At 44.4% G+C, this 15,524-nt stretch overlaps 1 protein-coding gene across 1 annotated transcript; it reads right to left on the bottom strand.

The window, feature by feature from the left end:
* Positions 1–1,941: 1,941 nt before the first annotated feature.
* CLRN3 (clarin 3) lies at positions 1,942–11,369 on the bottom strand. Its single transcript, XM_009075357.1, has 3 exons — positions 11,141–11,369; positions 4,018–4,197; positions 1,942–2,219 (listed from the first exon to the last, which is right to left on the bottom strand). The coding sequence occupies exons 1-3, from the start codon at positions 11,367–11,369 to the stop codon at positions 1,942–1,944; spliced, it is 687 nt and encodes a 228-aa protein (XP_009073605.1).
* Positions 11,370–15,524: the final 4,155 nt, after the last annotated feature.

Genomic DNA, 15,524 nt, shown 5'->3' with positions numbered 1-15,524 from the left:
CGTGGCATGAAGCAGAAAGGATGCAGCACAGGGCTGAGAGCATCGTTTGGAGCTTGAGACCTGATTTTTTAGTGCTGTAATGACCTGTGGTTTATATCAAGGCAGGTGAGTTCATGTTCCAGTGCCACCTCCCAGCCCTGTGTGTCAGCAAGTGAATATAAGAGCCCTCCAGACTGAATTTTAAGAGCCACATGGTTCAAACAGGCAGCCAAAAGCAGGATTTATTTAATTTTCCAGCTCTTGCATGGAAATCAGTGCCTCAGTACAAGCATAAACTCCCAGGCAAGGGGAAGCCACTGCTTTTCCAAGCAGGAGCTCTTCCTCCTCCAGTATTATTCTATCACAGCAACTTCATTTCTCCTTGAGCGAGGGCCTGACAGGAGTGGAGCTGCATTGTGTGATGGATGCTGGCTGGGGCCAACAGTGACAGATGTCTGCTGAGACTGTGTGAGAATTTTGCAGCCAAAGCAAAACTGGCAAAGCTTTGGCTCTGGGCCACTGTAGCTCGCGGGGGCTCAGCACCCGACGGGTTCACTGCAGTGTTTACAGCCCTCACAGGCAGTTCTAGGCATGGTTCTTGTCAGCACTGCAGAGCAGATAACAACCCTCATTTTCTTCATGTGTGTCACCCCCCAAGCCTTAAAACCCCTATTGTCCCCCCTGCTCTGCCTTTGTCACTCTTTCATAGGTATGAGCAGGCTGGAAAATCCTTCTGCTTGGGTTGCACAGCTGCATTAAGTATTGAGTGTTTCAGCTTGGAGCTTTATTTTTGGTCATAAATAGTGAGAAGTCACCTCTTATATCTTCTCATGCTCTCTTCCAAGTGCTTTTTGATCTCCCAGAAGCACCTCTTGCATCACAGGGTCACACATGGAGCATGACTGTGATAATCAGATTGTAAAGGAAAATGAGGCTTTTTTTCCTTCTTAAAGGAAAATAACAGCTCTTCTGGCCACAGAGGTGAAGAGCAAAGGAGCAGAAGGTGCTGACTACTGCTTTGCACAGTGAATTTCTCCTGGGACATGTGCTCTGAACATGATTTTGCACAATGACATCTGTCCCAAGGTCACGTTCATCTGCTCACTCTCCTCTAGGGGAACAGGAAGGGACTTCCTCACTTCTCTGCACTTCTACTGTTGTGTGTCTTTGTGTGCATATTAAATACCAATCAGACTGGGCAAAGGGATGATACTGGCCATAAATAATCACAACTAGAGCCTGGTGGTTGCCTTTTGTGGCAGGGAGAGGTGACAGTCTGTGCAAACATGTGGGAGAGCAGACAGGTACACCTGCCCAAGGTGTGGCTTTGCCCTTTGCTCTTGACAGTAATCAAAGGACTATAAATAGCTAGAAGCAGTTTGTTCCTAGTGTTTCTACACAGTAATAGCCTGCAGATACTGGACTCCTGTCCTGCAAAGTTGGTTAGGTTGAAAAAGCCCTCTAAGATAGAGTCCAACCGTTCCCCAGCAGTGCCAAGTCCACCACTAACCATGTCCCCAAGTGCCACATCTACACAGCTTTTCAGTTCCTCCAGGGATGGTGACTCCACCACTCTCTTCTGTAGACTTTGATCCACATGAGCCCATGAACCCGCCTGTAGTCACCTGGGCAGTGCTGTAGGGACCTGCAGGAGAAGATCCCTAAGGAATAAAGGACAAAATGAGGCACCAACACGTTAGTGACCATTTCTGATCACCACCAGGGATCCTGATGTCTGCACTGGTTCTGCCCCTTGAGATCCCAAATCACAACCACAGCAATGTCTCTGCTCTTCCAATTCAGACCCAAAGAGTGAGGCAGAAGGTAGCCAAAATCCAAATAGACCATAGTGTCTTCAAAACACTTTGTTAATTAAACTATACACACAGTTCAGCTTGAAAGGAAATGGGTTGTCCATATTAAATAGTCATTTTCCTTTGCACCTTCTTTTCCATGGTGTCCTTAAAATAGAATGACATCTTTTGGTGCATTTTCAATGGGTCTTTCCTGTTCTTTCTTCCTGGAATATCTTGCATGGTCATAGAAATAGATGATGATGATAGAAGCAATGCTCAGGAGGATGATGGGCAGCAGGATCCAGTATGAATAGCCATAACTGTGCTGAGATTTGAGCGGTGTCTGCAGAGAGGTAGAACATCCACGGGGGGCCAATTCTTCAGCCAGCCTGTTTCTTTCTATGTTCACAGGAAAGAGTATCATGGCTAGGAGCGTGAGGATTCCTAGAGAATATAAATATTAGGTGAATCTCTAGTACGATTTATGTAACTACTTCTAGTCTAATTTAATCTTTGTCCTAGTCCAAATTTTCTAATCACTTTTATATTTTCCATTAGTAAACTATAAGGATATTTAAAGACTCTTTATCCCACCTAATAGTATCTTCCAGATGTTTTAATTTTGGTAACTATATCTTTGAAAAGAAATGGGTTCTCACTAATTATTCTTAGATGAGGCCATTCAATTTAACTTTTTGCACCAAATTTAGTGCTGATGACTGTAATATATTGAGCTTCTGGGAGATTTGAGGAATGCCTATGTGATATGACCCCCAAATCCATGGGGTGTGATTTCACAGCTGGATAAAACCTTGAGCAACCTGCTCTGTGTTCAGGGTTGGCCCAGCTTAGACTTGGAGACCTCATGGCCTTTACAACTTGAGTTATTTAATGACTCTGATAAGCCAAAATCTGATGTCTAATTAGCTCTGTATTTCTTATAGACCTCCAAATATATGTGGAGTTTGGATACTTTGATCTTTAACTAAATGATGTTTTTACATCCCTATTTTCATAGTGCTAAGGGATCTATATAATCTCTGAACACTGGGGGAAATAGTTCTATTCTTTCCCTCCAGGTATTCCATCCTCCACAAGTTCATGCTGAAACAGGTTCAGGAGGACACTGGACTTTCAGGCCACCTGGTAGGAGAATTAGGAACCTTCAAGAGAACCTCACACACACCAAATGACATGTGATTCTTCATACACCCATAGTAAAATAGACTTCCAGGTCACAGCACTTAACAGGGCTGTAAAAAGTAACTGCAACCCTCAGCCAACATGAGAGTTTATTTTCTCACTCATATTTATTTTGGCAAGCCCATGGGCCTTTCATTTCAGCTCAGGACACAACCAACCTTCTCATTGCTGAGACAATGATCTGCTTGTCCCAAAAGTTGAATCATTGTCTAACTTGGGCTTTTGTTGACATTCCTTACTGTGTTTCACAGCTGTTTCAGCATCTTTAGATGCTGTGATCAAACAGGAATGTTTCACACCCCCATAGCACTTGCTATGAGTAAGACTTGCTTTATCTACACTATTCTTCTTCCACCAAGGTCTGGTTTTGGCCCCAGGATAGGACAATGCTGCTGTGGACATGTCTCTCTCCCATCTTCAGACCTGAAGAGCTTTTGAAGGACAAAATACTCATGCTGAAGTACTCTGTAATTAGATGTCTTAGAAGGAAATTATTCAAGTGCAAACCTATTATTAGAGGAGCACATAATCCTCTTGAGACAAATTGAGACTGAGAGCTGAAGTCATTGCCAGAGTATCATGAGGAGGGGAGGAAGGTGTGTTGGGAGCAGCTAAGCTCAAGCCAACCAGGTGAACATAGGGTTACACCTCCAGGGAGGTGTTTGATAGGGTTCACAGCTCTCATTCAGCATCTTTTCCATTTCTTCTGCTAAGGGAATGCGAAAACTTAGTTTGATCTGTGAAAATGATTCATTTTATATTTAGAGAAAAATAAGTGACATAATGAGTCACAACTCCTAACTGCTTCCTCCCCATTTATATATCATATACATATTATTTTGCTATTATATAATACTATTTTACTTGTACTTAAAAGATAGTTTTCAGGTACCCCAACAGACACGGTTAAAACCCAAAACCACTGACCAAAATACTCTTAGAAGTATTTTCTTTTCTTTCTTAATCTTGGAATTGAGGAGACTACAACCCTCATCCATATGCTGGGCAGAAAGTGGTCAGCATGGAATATGCTACTCACCACATAAGGAATTCCAGGTGTAGACTCCAAAAGGGCCCAAAAAGGTCTGGTATGGATTGCTGACAGCATTAGCACAGGTAAATCCAGAGCTGAGAAGGGAACTCAGCAAACAGAGAACCAGAATCACAATGATGGCAATGTTGATGCTCTTTGTCGCGTTGCTGCTCAGAGCATCTGCAACTGAAACACAGAGGTTCAGCATGGACGAGGGACAGGAGGAAATAGCCTCACGTTGTGCCAGGAGAGCTTTAGATTGGATGTTAGGGACAATTTCTTCACTGAAAGGGTGGACGAGCTTTGGAACAGGGTGCCCAGGGTGGTGGAGGAGTCACCATTCCTGGAAGTGTTAAAATGTGGCACTTGGGGACAATGGTTTGGTGTGAACATGGTGGTACTAGGTTATGGTTGGACTCAGTGTTCTTAGAGGTCTTTTCCAACCCTACTAATTCTATGATAATCAGCCTTCCCTGCCCACTCTGGTGGGCTTGGACAACCTTATAGCTTACTGCCATGGCTGTAAGTAAAAGCAAATAACCAGATCTGCAGAGATTGGGATGTAGAAAGAACAATAGGTTTGGACATGAACCCAAATCTAACATGGGCTGAAGGTGCATAAGGCTGAAATTAGTGCACATCTGCTAATCCTGCAGGCACACAAACCTCCTGGGCAGTGGCTGGGCAGGAAACTTCTCTTCCTTAATAATTCTGTACAAAGGATGTAACCAGAGAGAAATTTTATTTTATTAGTTGATACACACAGGTCATTGCCCACTGTAGCTGCTGGAGATGTAGGAGTGTCTGACCACATGTACATGGCACATGGTCAATCCCTCCAGGACTGTCATCAGTTTTATTGCCTTTGCCTAAATCCTTCCACTTATTCCATAGTTAGCTGCTAGTAAGATCACAACCATGACTGCAACACCCTCAGAGTGTAATTGCAGTATAGCTGTGTTGAGGTATGTTATTTTCCTCCTTTCAATTCAAAGGTTGAAAAGGAAACTATAATGTGCCTGTGGCTGTGTGATGCTGTAACAAATATGATGACAATGTTTTTGAGCTCTGTTCAAATGGGTGTTGTGACAGACAACCATCTGTAGGAAAATTCCCTTTCTATGCTGCTTTTCACACAAAGCCATTACTGCCAAGTATTCAGGTAGTGCAGAAATGGGAGAAATCATAGGAGGAAAAAAAGCCCCAGTAAAAAAAATCCAAACCCATAGAGAGAAATAAACAGAATGAAAAGAAGAGCTATTGGAAAGAAATGAAAAGGAGAACATCTCTCTCATTTTCTACAGTACTGCAGGTAGGAGTTAATTTCTGTTTGAGGCAATAGCAGGTAAAAGGATGTTATGGAAATCAGCTGCAAATTTAAGCAATTTCCCTAGAAGAATAGGGAAGATGAACATCCAGGGGATATGACTCAATGAAATGGAAGTGAGCACAGTGCACTCAGGCTGCAGCAGCATCACAGGATCACAGAGTAATCAGAGTTGAAAGGGACCCACGAGGTTCATCAATTCCAATTCCTGTCCCTGCACAGACACCCCAACAATGTACCCTGTGCCTGAGAGCATTGGCCAAACACTCCTGGAGCTCTGTCAGCCTTGGGGCTGTGCCCACTGCCCTGGGGAGCTGTTCAGTGCCCAAACACCTCTGGGGGGCAGAATCTTGTCCTGATACCCAACCTAACCCTCCCCTGACACAACATCAGACATTCCCTCAGGTCCTGTCACTGGTCCCAGAGAGCAGAGCTCAGAGCTGCCCCTGCACTGCCCTGTGAGGAAGTTGTATCCAGTGATGAGGTCTCTCCTCAGTCTCCTCCAGCTGAACAGACCAAGTTCCCTCAGCCACTCCTCATAGGGTCCCTCAAGGCCCTTCACCATCTTCATGTCCCTCCTTTGGACACTCTAATAACTTTACACCTTCCCTACATTGTGATGCCCCAAACTGCTCACAATATTCCAGGTGAGGCTGCTCCAGCACAGAGCAGAGCAGGACAATCCCCTCCCTCTGGCCATGCCTGATGTCCCCCAGGACACGATGTCCCACCTGCTGCCAGGGCTCACTGTTGGCTCATATTCCACTTGCCATTAACAAGGGCTCCCAGGTCCTTTTTCTGGCACTACATTCCAGCCTCTCCTTCCACAGCCTGTAGGTACAGCCAGGACATTGAGTATGATCTATTTCTTGAGCAAGAAGTACGTCTGGAGCCAACTCAGCCAGGCTTGTGTAATTTCCCTCTGGCAGCGTCAGCTAATTTTATCTCAGAACATCTCCAGGATTGACTGGCTACACCTAGTGCAGCCCCTAATTGATCTTGTTTATCTCTGACAGTGATCCACAGTTTAGGGGGTGGAATTCTGTCAGGCTCCAGCTGTCAGAACAGCACAAGGCTAAAGGGCTGAAAGAAAATACTCTTTTCATGGCAGCAGGTTGTTTTTTTTCTCCCCTGAATAAAGCAGCCTGTGCACACTGAGGGAACCTACAATAGCTGATCTACTTGAGTGGGATTGATAGGAACCTGCAGCTGGATCACAGCCGCATCCATAGTGTGTTTCATAGTATGTTAAGGGGATGGATGGACCTTAGAGATCATCAAGTCCCAACTCTCTGCCCTGGCCAGGGTCACCTTCCACCAGACTAGGAAGGTGTGAAAAATCCATGTAAAATAACCTCATTCTGGAATGAAAGCAGAGGGGTTTGCCCTGGACAGATGTCTCCTTAATTCCTTGTATCTTCTTGTATTTTTTCATGCTTAATTCCTGTATGTTTGGATGGAACATCCCAAACTTTTAGTGACCTGAGTCAGCCTTCCAAACAGCACTAATCTGTCAGCTTTTATGAGCTCTACAATCACTTATGATACATAATGACTTGTTCATTTTAAAAAAAAACGAACAAAAATCCCAAGCAGAGTTCAACTGAGCTTCCTGGTGTTCAGGAGACCCCATAGGACATTAGGAAACTGATGATAACCTTCATGAAGTTCCAGCAGTTTTCAAGCATTTGTAGTGTATGTTCAAAGGTAGAACGTGAATTTATTCCTCTCTGCTTAGAGTAATTTTCCTCTTGTGTTGTTGGCCTTGCGGCCTGCCAATAGCTGGATAAACCCTGACATTCCAGGCTTCTCTGGGTGTGCCTCTTCCTGTGCCTTGCTCAACTTCTGTGTGTTTGACTTGGACACAAGCAAAGCTGTAAACAAACTCTCTCCCAGACTATTATATTCATAGGTGGTTCCTTTTGAAGACAAATCACTGAAACAGCTAATGAAGACTCTAAGGACTTTGGTTATTAAATAACTTTTCCATTCTGCCTCACCATTGATCTCCAGAGCCTGGGAAGTGGCTGCATTGATTTATTGCCCTATTAAGGTTGTTCATGACAGTCTGACTGGGCAGTTCATGCTCAGTGCACTTGCACAAACATGTTCCTTTCTTGGGCTTTCATCTTTGCACTTGGAAATTGTTTTTAATGTTGTGGTTTCTAGAAGAATAAGTTATTACCTTTATAAAGGCTGTTGAATGGCCATTCATGAAAGGCAACCTGGGCTATTGCTAGCAAGTAATCATAGACCTTCCTGAGCTGGAAGGGACCCACAAGGATCACCAGTCCAACCTCTGCCCTACACAGACACCCCAACAATGCCCCCTGTGCCTGAGAGCACTGGCCAAACACTCCTGGAGCTCTGTCAGCCTTGGGGCCAACATTAGACGTTGGGAGAAATGTTTTCCCTGTTAGGGTGTTCAGGCACTGGAATATTGTCCAGGGAGGTGGTGGAGTCACTATCCCTGGAGGTGTTTAAGAGGTATATGGGTCTGGTGCTGGAGGATTTGGTTTAGGGGTTACAGCAGTGACAGGTTAATGGTTTGACTCAATGATCTTAGAGATCTCCTCCAACCTTGATGACTCTTTGATTCTATCACCACTGTCCTGGGGAGCTGTCCCAGTGCCCAGCCACCCTCTGGGAGAAGAACCTTTCCCTAATCTTCAGACTAAACCTCCCCAACACAATTTCAGGCCATTCCCTTGGGTCCTGCCACTGGTCACAGAGAGAAGCAATGTAAATCCCAAAGCTGTTGCCTTTGACTTCCTCTTTCCCGATTTCCATCCTCTTTTATTCATACCCAAATCTGACAATGCCATGTTTGAAGCACATATAGAGTGCACAGCAGAGCTCCCCAGCCAGGGCACAGTTACTGAGGGATAAATCACACTGTGATTTAAAAGGATGCTTAAAACTCTTCTTATTTTTGTCTGAAATGTTAAGAGTGGAGAGAGCACAGCACTTTGTTCCTAATAGCACTGGAAATCCATTTATGTAAAGGTATCAGCAAAGGAATGATACTTACTGCATTAGAGGGACCTGACTATATGGATTTAAAAATGGGAGGTATGGAATTCTGTGACATATTTTGCCTATTTCAAGTATATACGGAATAAATCACAGAATAGAATGGATTGGAAGGACCTTAAAGGCCACCTAATTCCAGTCCCCTGCCCTGGGCAGGGACACCTTCCACTAGCCCAGGATGCTCCAAGCCCCATCCAACCTGGCCTGGAACACTCCCAGGGGTGGAGCAGCCACAGCTTCTCTGGGCAATCTGTTCACCTCATCTTGGAAATATGCACAGCTGAACTAGGGAGGGACTTGGGCAAACCCAGATTTAGGCTATTCATAAAGCATCACTTTGCTTCAGCAGTTGTGGAAAGCAGCTCACAACTCTAAGTTCACTTGTTTTGTTCCTCCCTAAATAACTGATATGTGAGACTTGAGACAACATTTTGTCAATGTTATCTCACCAGCTGATCAATAAGCACAAAGCCCTAAATCTGATGGGGGAAAACCCACCAGCACCAAGATTGAATACAGAGAGCTGAAACTGCTCCAAGTGTTCTCTGAGTGTTTGTCAGTGATGCTAATTAAAATCGATCTGATGGTAACACCCAGACCCTGGAGTGTGTAGTGTGAGCTGCTGTGCAGCCAAGGCAAGGCACATGCCCTGACCCCCTGCCAGCCCTGCAATCAGCTCTCTGTGGGAGAGCTCCAGGTTTCACACGGAGCCCAATTAAAAGCAGGACCCACATGGCACAAGGTTTGGGGCTTGAGCCAACTGCCATGGGGGGTTAGAACCATATACCAACCAGTTTATCAATGCATCTTTACTCCTCTAAAAATGACTTGGATTATTATGATATGGTTGTAAGTAAAGCAGCTTGGATGACTGGTGATTTTGTGTTTGTTATCCAACAATCTCAATGCTTCCATGTTTTGCTAGGGATGATGCTGAGTTCAGGTTTGCATGGCAACATAAATGTTCTCATGTGAAATGACTTGTGCAACAGCTTTGCCACCGTGGGAATTTGGGTGTCTGTCTGTGCAGGTAAAATTTCTCTAATAAATTAACCTGGGAAAGAAGTGGGAGCAGGGAAGCAACTGGAGGCCTAGGTGTGGTGTGCCCTACTTTGGTGGCTTCTTTGTGATGGGACATCTTCCAACAACCTACCAACAAAGACACAGATCCAGCAAGTATCTTAAAATCCCAGAAAGGTTTGGGTTGGAAGAGACCTTAAATATCAACTTGTTTCACCCCCTGCCCTGGGCAGGGACACCTCCCACCAGCCCAGGTTGCTCCAAGCCCCATCCAACCTGGCCTGGAACACTCCCAGGGATGGAGCAGCCACAGCTTCTCTGGGCAACCTGTGCCAGTGTCTCAGCACCTCACAGGGAACAGTTTCTTCCTAATATCTGGTCTAAATCTCCACCTGATGTTTCAAAATTTTTGATCTACTCTAATTTTTGTTAGGATTCTCTTGACTGTTTTTTTTCCCTTTGACATGTGTCCATCAGTATTATTTGCTTTGAACTTGGTGAGGCAGCAAGATAGATAAATGGAGTGTGAACCCTTGATCCTTGCGAGAACTTTCAGGCGTAGGTACCTTTAGGTATTGTTTTACATGTTTTGTTCTTTTTCTTTCAGGAGCTTTAAAACCTTTTTTTCTACAGAAATGATGCTCATTTGGTAGTGAGTAGCAAAATGTTTAAAATCAAATAATAGAATCACAGGATGTTAAGGGATTGGAATGGAGCTTAGAGATGATCCAGCCTCAACCCCTGCCCTGGGCAGGGACACCTCCCACCAGAGCAGGTTGCTCAAGGCTTTAGCCAACCTGGCTGTGAACACTGCCAGGGTTGGGGCAGCCACAGCCTCCCTGGGCAACCTGGGACAGTGTCTCACCACCCTCACAGCAAAAACTTCTGCCTAAGATCTAATCTCAGTTTCCCTCTTTCAATTTCTCCCCATTCCTCCTTGCCCTGTCCCTGCAGTTCCTAACACAGAGTCCCTCTGCAGCTTCCCTGGAGTCCCTTCAGCTCCTGCAGGTTGCTCTGAGGTCTCCACACAACCTTTTCTTCTCCAGGCTGAACAGCCCCAACTCCCTCAGCCTGTCCTCATAGGGAAGATGCTCCAGTCCTCTGATCAACTTATAAATTATAATAAATAGCTAAAAAAAAGAAATATTTCACTTTCCAGTATTTGTATTTAGGTTTCTAATCCTTTAATAAAATGCTGTTGCTTTTCTCTTCCTCACCAAAAGCTGCTGAAAATGAAAGTCAGTTTTACATAATTCCTATTTTGTATTTTTCCCATGTTCCAAGGTGTAGGCCAAAATCACAGGTAGTTAGAATAAATTGTTATTGGCAGGAATGTTGCAGCATTTCTGTGCTTTTGGGGGGTCTTGTTTTATCCCGCTTCAATCCCCAGACTAGTTTGTAGTTATTCTTGTTCTCACTTAAAGTAATATAGTTATAGATGAATACATGACCGAGCTGAGTTTCTACATGTGTCATCAGTATGAGCATGAAGACCTGAGGTATAGATTAGATAATAGGAAGGAATTCTTCCCTGTGAGGTGCCCGGGTTGCTGAGAGCAGCTTTGCCTGCTCCATCCCTGGGAGTGTTCCAGGCCAGGTTGGATGGGGCTTGGAGCACCCTGGACTGGTGGGAGGTGTCCCTGCCCTGGGCAGGGGGTGAAACTGGATGATCTTTAAGGTCCCCTCCAACCCAACCCATTCTGTGACTCTCTGACCCTCTGAACCATATCCAGGTATAACACCACTCACCTTGGAAATTTGATTTTGGCCCCTGAAGTCCTGCAAGATAGAACTGTTCACAGGTACCTCTGAAAAGTCCATAGTTGAGGGTGATGGTGACGCTGGAGTTGGTGCTCTTGTAGAGAAGCTCACTGGTCACCCAGTCCTGGGTTGCCAGCCCCACACAAATCAGCACGAAGGAGGAGACAGAGGTGGAAAATGCAGATGAAAACATGGTGCTTTTCTTTCTGGATGGCATCTTGTCTGAGATTTTTCCACCAATTCAGAGGATTTTCTTCTCTTCAGTCCAGCTGACCGTGAGGTTCTTTCCTCCTCCTCTCTGGGCTGTGCTCTCTGTGCCAGCAGAAGTTCCCTTGGTAAACTTTAAGCAAGCAGCAGTGGTAATAAAAATGTAAAACAATTGAACTTTGGTCTGGGGAAAAGGTGTTGCCATAGTTACAACAAATCCAGGCTGGGAGGGATCGTGGCAGATGATTTATGGTCCTTGCCAAACTATCAACTTCCAGGCTATGGCTCTGGAGATCTCCAGGTGCCAGTGTGATCCTTCTCCCTTCTGGGAGAGCTTGGAGCTTCTTGTTTTCCTTTTAAAATCCTAATAACCAGGCTGGAAAGATTTTGTGCTAAATCAATATCTAATTTGTATCTAATGTGTTATGGTAAAGAGGAATAAAATGTTCCTTTTCCATTCAAATCCCCAACTTGCTTAATTGCTAATCAACTGTCTTTTGTGAGACCTCTGAAATTCTTTCAGTGCATGAAAACAATGGGTTGGTCTTGGGTTTTGGTGGGATGAGGAGGTTCTACACACCCTCAACAGATTATTTTCTAATGAAGGCCTACAATTCTTGATTAAATTTCACATATTTTTACCCTATAACTCTTATTTCTTTTTTACCTTCTTGTTTTTGTTAGGGAGGAAACAACTACCTTTGAATACAGTTTCATTTCAGTGCAGTACTGGAATTCTGAAGGGAATAATCCTGAAAAAGACCTGTTCTGGACTATAAAGCAGGAGAATATATTCATTTCTTCAGTCCCAAATTGACCTAAAGAAGACAAAAGGCAGGAAGAACATGATATCCAACAGAACCTGCATTGCTCTGTACAAAGATTGGAGGCAAATTGAGGTAAACTCAGCACCATTCAGGGTCCCAATCTGAAACCTGAAATGGAAAGGAATAATCTATTGTCAGGGTAAAGTAACAGAGATTCATTTGGCTTTTATTACTCTTAATTATAATGTCATTATTCCACACTGTACTGAGCCAGAGCTTTTTAATTAACCTTTAGGGAACAAGTTGCTTTACCAGTGCTGCTAAATAAACCTGTTGAGCTCTGGACCTGAAGCTTCACTAGTTTCAGAGGGCACAGACTCAAGCTCTGCCAGGGGAGGGTTAGGTTGGATATTAGGAAGATATTTTTTATGGAGAGAGTGCTCAGGCATTGGAATGTGCTGCCCAGGGAGGTGGTGGATTCACCATCCCTGGAGGTTTTCAAGCTGAGACTGGATGTGGCACTTAGTGCCATGGTCTAGTCACCACAGTAGGGTTGGACTTGATGATCTTGGAGGTCTCTTCCAACCTGTTTGATACTATGATTCTATGGTCTCTAATAAAAAATATTTTAACTATATATTATCTAAGTATAATACAATTTTTATATAATTTTTATTTATGTGTAGCTATAAATTTTGAAGAACATATAATTTTTATTCCTAATGCATCTATATCCTTCACATACATAATTAACGTATGTACCTATGCAATTAACATCGCAGAAATCAGTGAGTATTTGGTTTCAGCTCTGAGGAGTGAAGGGAAGTTTCTCGGCCTGTCTAAAGCAGTCAGGAACAAGAAACATTCCTCACTTCCTGCCCAGTCTCCAGTTAAACTTTAACCACAGCAACATGGCAAAGCTTTGTTAGGCTGAGCCACCTCTGGGTCATGAATCCAATGGTTCTCTTCACCCTCCAGTTGCATACGAAGAGCAGAGTCCAAAAATTTATAGTCCAAGGATAATTTAAATAAACGGAGGGAAAACCCTTCCTTGTCCCCCATAAAACATGCTTAAGTATATATACATATATTTAAGAACTAATGTTTGTCTTGGTACAGTCTTCAAGGGAATTCATTTTCAGCTCCTGCTCAGTGGTTTTCCCTTTCAGTTTCAATGAACTGAGCACTCATAGCCTTAAACCTCCCAAATAACAGAGGCTAAGAACATAGTGGATAAGCTGAAGTTCCTTTCCCAGGAATCTGACTCAATTAAACTCAGTTTTTGGTGACTCAGCTCAAATTGTTGTGGCTCAGCTCACTGAAACTCTCCTGTGGCTCAAGGAATTGCTCTGTAAATGAGAACATCATTTGCCTTTTTCTTCCCTGTCACCCTGAAGTTTATCTATTCTCTGCCAAAGCTACAATTCCTTGGGTTGTTCTCTTTTCCTCACCTAAGGAAGCATCATGTAGCTTGGAATGGAAACTGCAGTTTGCCAGGACACACCTCATCACTTGAGAGGAAGGGGAAGAGTTCCTGCTCAGCACCTTAGCAGCTCTGCCCCTCTGCCCCTGACTCAGCCTGCACAACAGGCAAACAGAAAAGACAGATTCATTGGTTGTGAATCAGATGAGCAGTAAAGAGGGTTAAATTCCTTTGCTATATAAAACTGCATATTGCCCTGTGATTTCAAAGTTACTGTGAGTCTTTCTCTTCTGTTTATGTACAGTTCAGTTTGCTTCAAGCAACCAGGTAGGGGAAAAGAGAACATGAAAGCCTTTAAATGCAAACATTTCATATAGATCTGGTTTTTAATGTGATAAACTCATCCTTACATGTGAAATAGAAAATCACACAGTGGTTTGTTGCTTTCCCCACAGCCCCAGATTTGATACTGGGAAGGAATTGTTCCCTGGGAGGGTGGAGAGACACTGGCACAGGTTGCCCGGAGAAGCTATGGCTGCTCCATCCCTGGATCTGTTCCAGGCCAGGTTGGATGGGTCTTGGAGCAACCTGGGCTGGTGGGAGGTGTCCCGGCCCATAGCAGGGGGTGGAACAGATGAGCTTTAAGGTCCTTCCAACCCAATACATTCTGTGACTTTCTGACCCTCTGATCCATGTCCAGCTATGACACTGTTCATCTTGGAAAGTTGTTTTTGGTCCCTGAAGTCCTTCATCAACAGAGTCTTCACAGGTCCCACTGAAAGGTCCTGGCCTGCAGGACCTGAGGGTTGGCTCACAGGTAAATGCTCTCAGCTATATTGAGTAGCAGCCAGGGAAATTCAAGGTGAAACCACTGGAAGTATCTTCTGTTCTGCTGCAACCACAATACTTAGCAAAGGCTGTTTGTGGCTTAAAAAATTCCATGTTCACTTTAAATCTTTAATTTCAAACCAATTGATGGCTGGAGGATGACTTAGCTGTGTAGTTCCAGGCAGTTCTGCCGCTGTTTGTGTTTTTCCTTGGGCCTGACCTTTGTGGTACATCCTTGTGTGCCACACAAAGCCTTCACATCCTTTTTAGCTTCCATTTTTCATGTCTAGTTGCAGGGGCGCTCAGCCCCAAGGCTGACAGAGCTCCAGAAGTGTTTGGCCAATGCTCTCAGGCACTGGGTGGATCATTGGGGTGTCTGTGCAGGAAGAGGAGCTGGACTTGATGATCCTTGTGGGTCCCTTCCAGCTCTGAATATTCTGTGATTCTGTGATGTGTTTATGCCTTTTGGACTGGGTGAGGGAAATGGGATGAAGCATCATGAATTTTACTGCAGCTGGAGCTGAAAAATGTGAAGCTCAACTGAACTGCAAAATTATTGCAACAACTGTTTGGAAAGCTGAGAGGAATGGGAGCACAATTCATATGGATCTCTGCCCAGTGCTGCTGTGAGATGGGTCTGAAGGATTCCACCTCCTGATTTCCTTCTTCTCTTGCTCTGACCTTTTTTCCAGCACTTTTGAAAGACAAAGCAAACATGTTTTAAATGTTGCTTGGATTTCTTCCCAGAACATGACTAGAACTTCTTGGGTGAGAACTCCATCATGAGGTAGTTATTGATCTCTGATGCTGGAGCACCTTGGTTGGTGCTGGAGTGGCAGTAGGAATATTGCACTGCCACCAGCCCCCAGGAGCAGCTTCCTTTCACACCAGCAGTCAACCGGAACATGGAATGCTGCAGGAACATGGAATGCTGGTTCCCAGTTTGAAAGGAAAATAGCTGAAAGATGTCAAAGCCACAAACACCATGAGCGCAATCCTGCATTAAAATGGTTGTTACTGCAGGAGCATCCCCAGACTTAGGTCTAAGTGAGCCAGAGCTGTCTGCTCTGCTACTCTGGGCAAGGGCCTGGAGTGCCAGGACAAGGGGGAATGGATTCAAACTGACAGAGAGGAGGGTTAGATGGGA

Source organism: Acanthisitta chloris, unplaced genomic scaffold (genome assembly GCF_000695815.1).
Source record: "Acanthisitta chloris isolate BGI_N310 unplaced genomic scaffold, ASM69581v1 scaffold15885, whole genome shotgun sequence".
In the NCBI taxonomy this organism is placed as follows: domain Eukaryota; kingdom Metazoa; phylum Chordata; class Aves; order Passeriformes; family Acanthisittidae; genus Acanthisitta; species Acanthisitta chloris.
The sequence above is the reverse complement of the archived record's forward strand: the minus strand, read 5'-3'. Positions and strand labels throughout refer to the sequence as shown.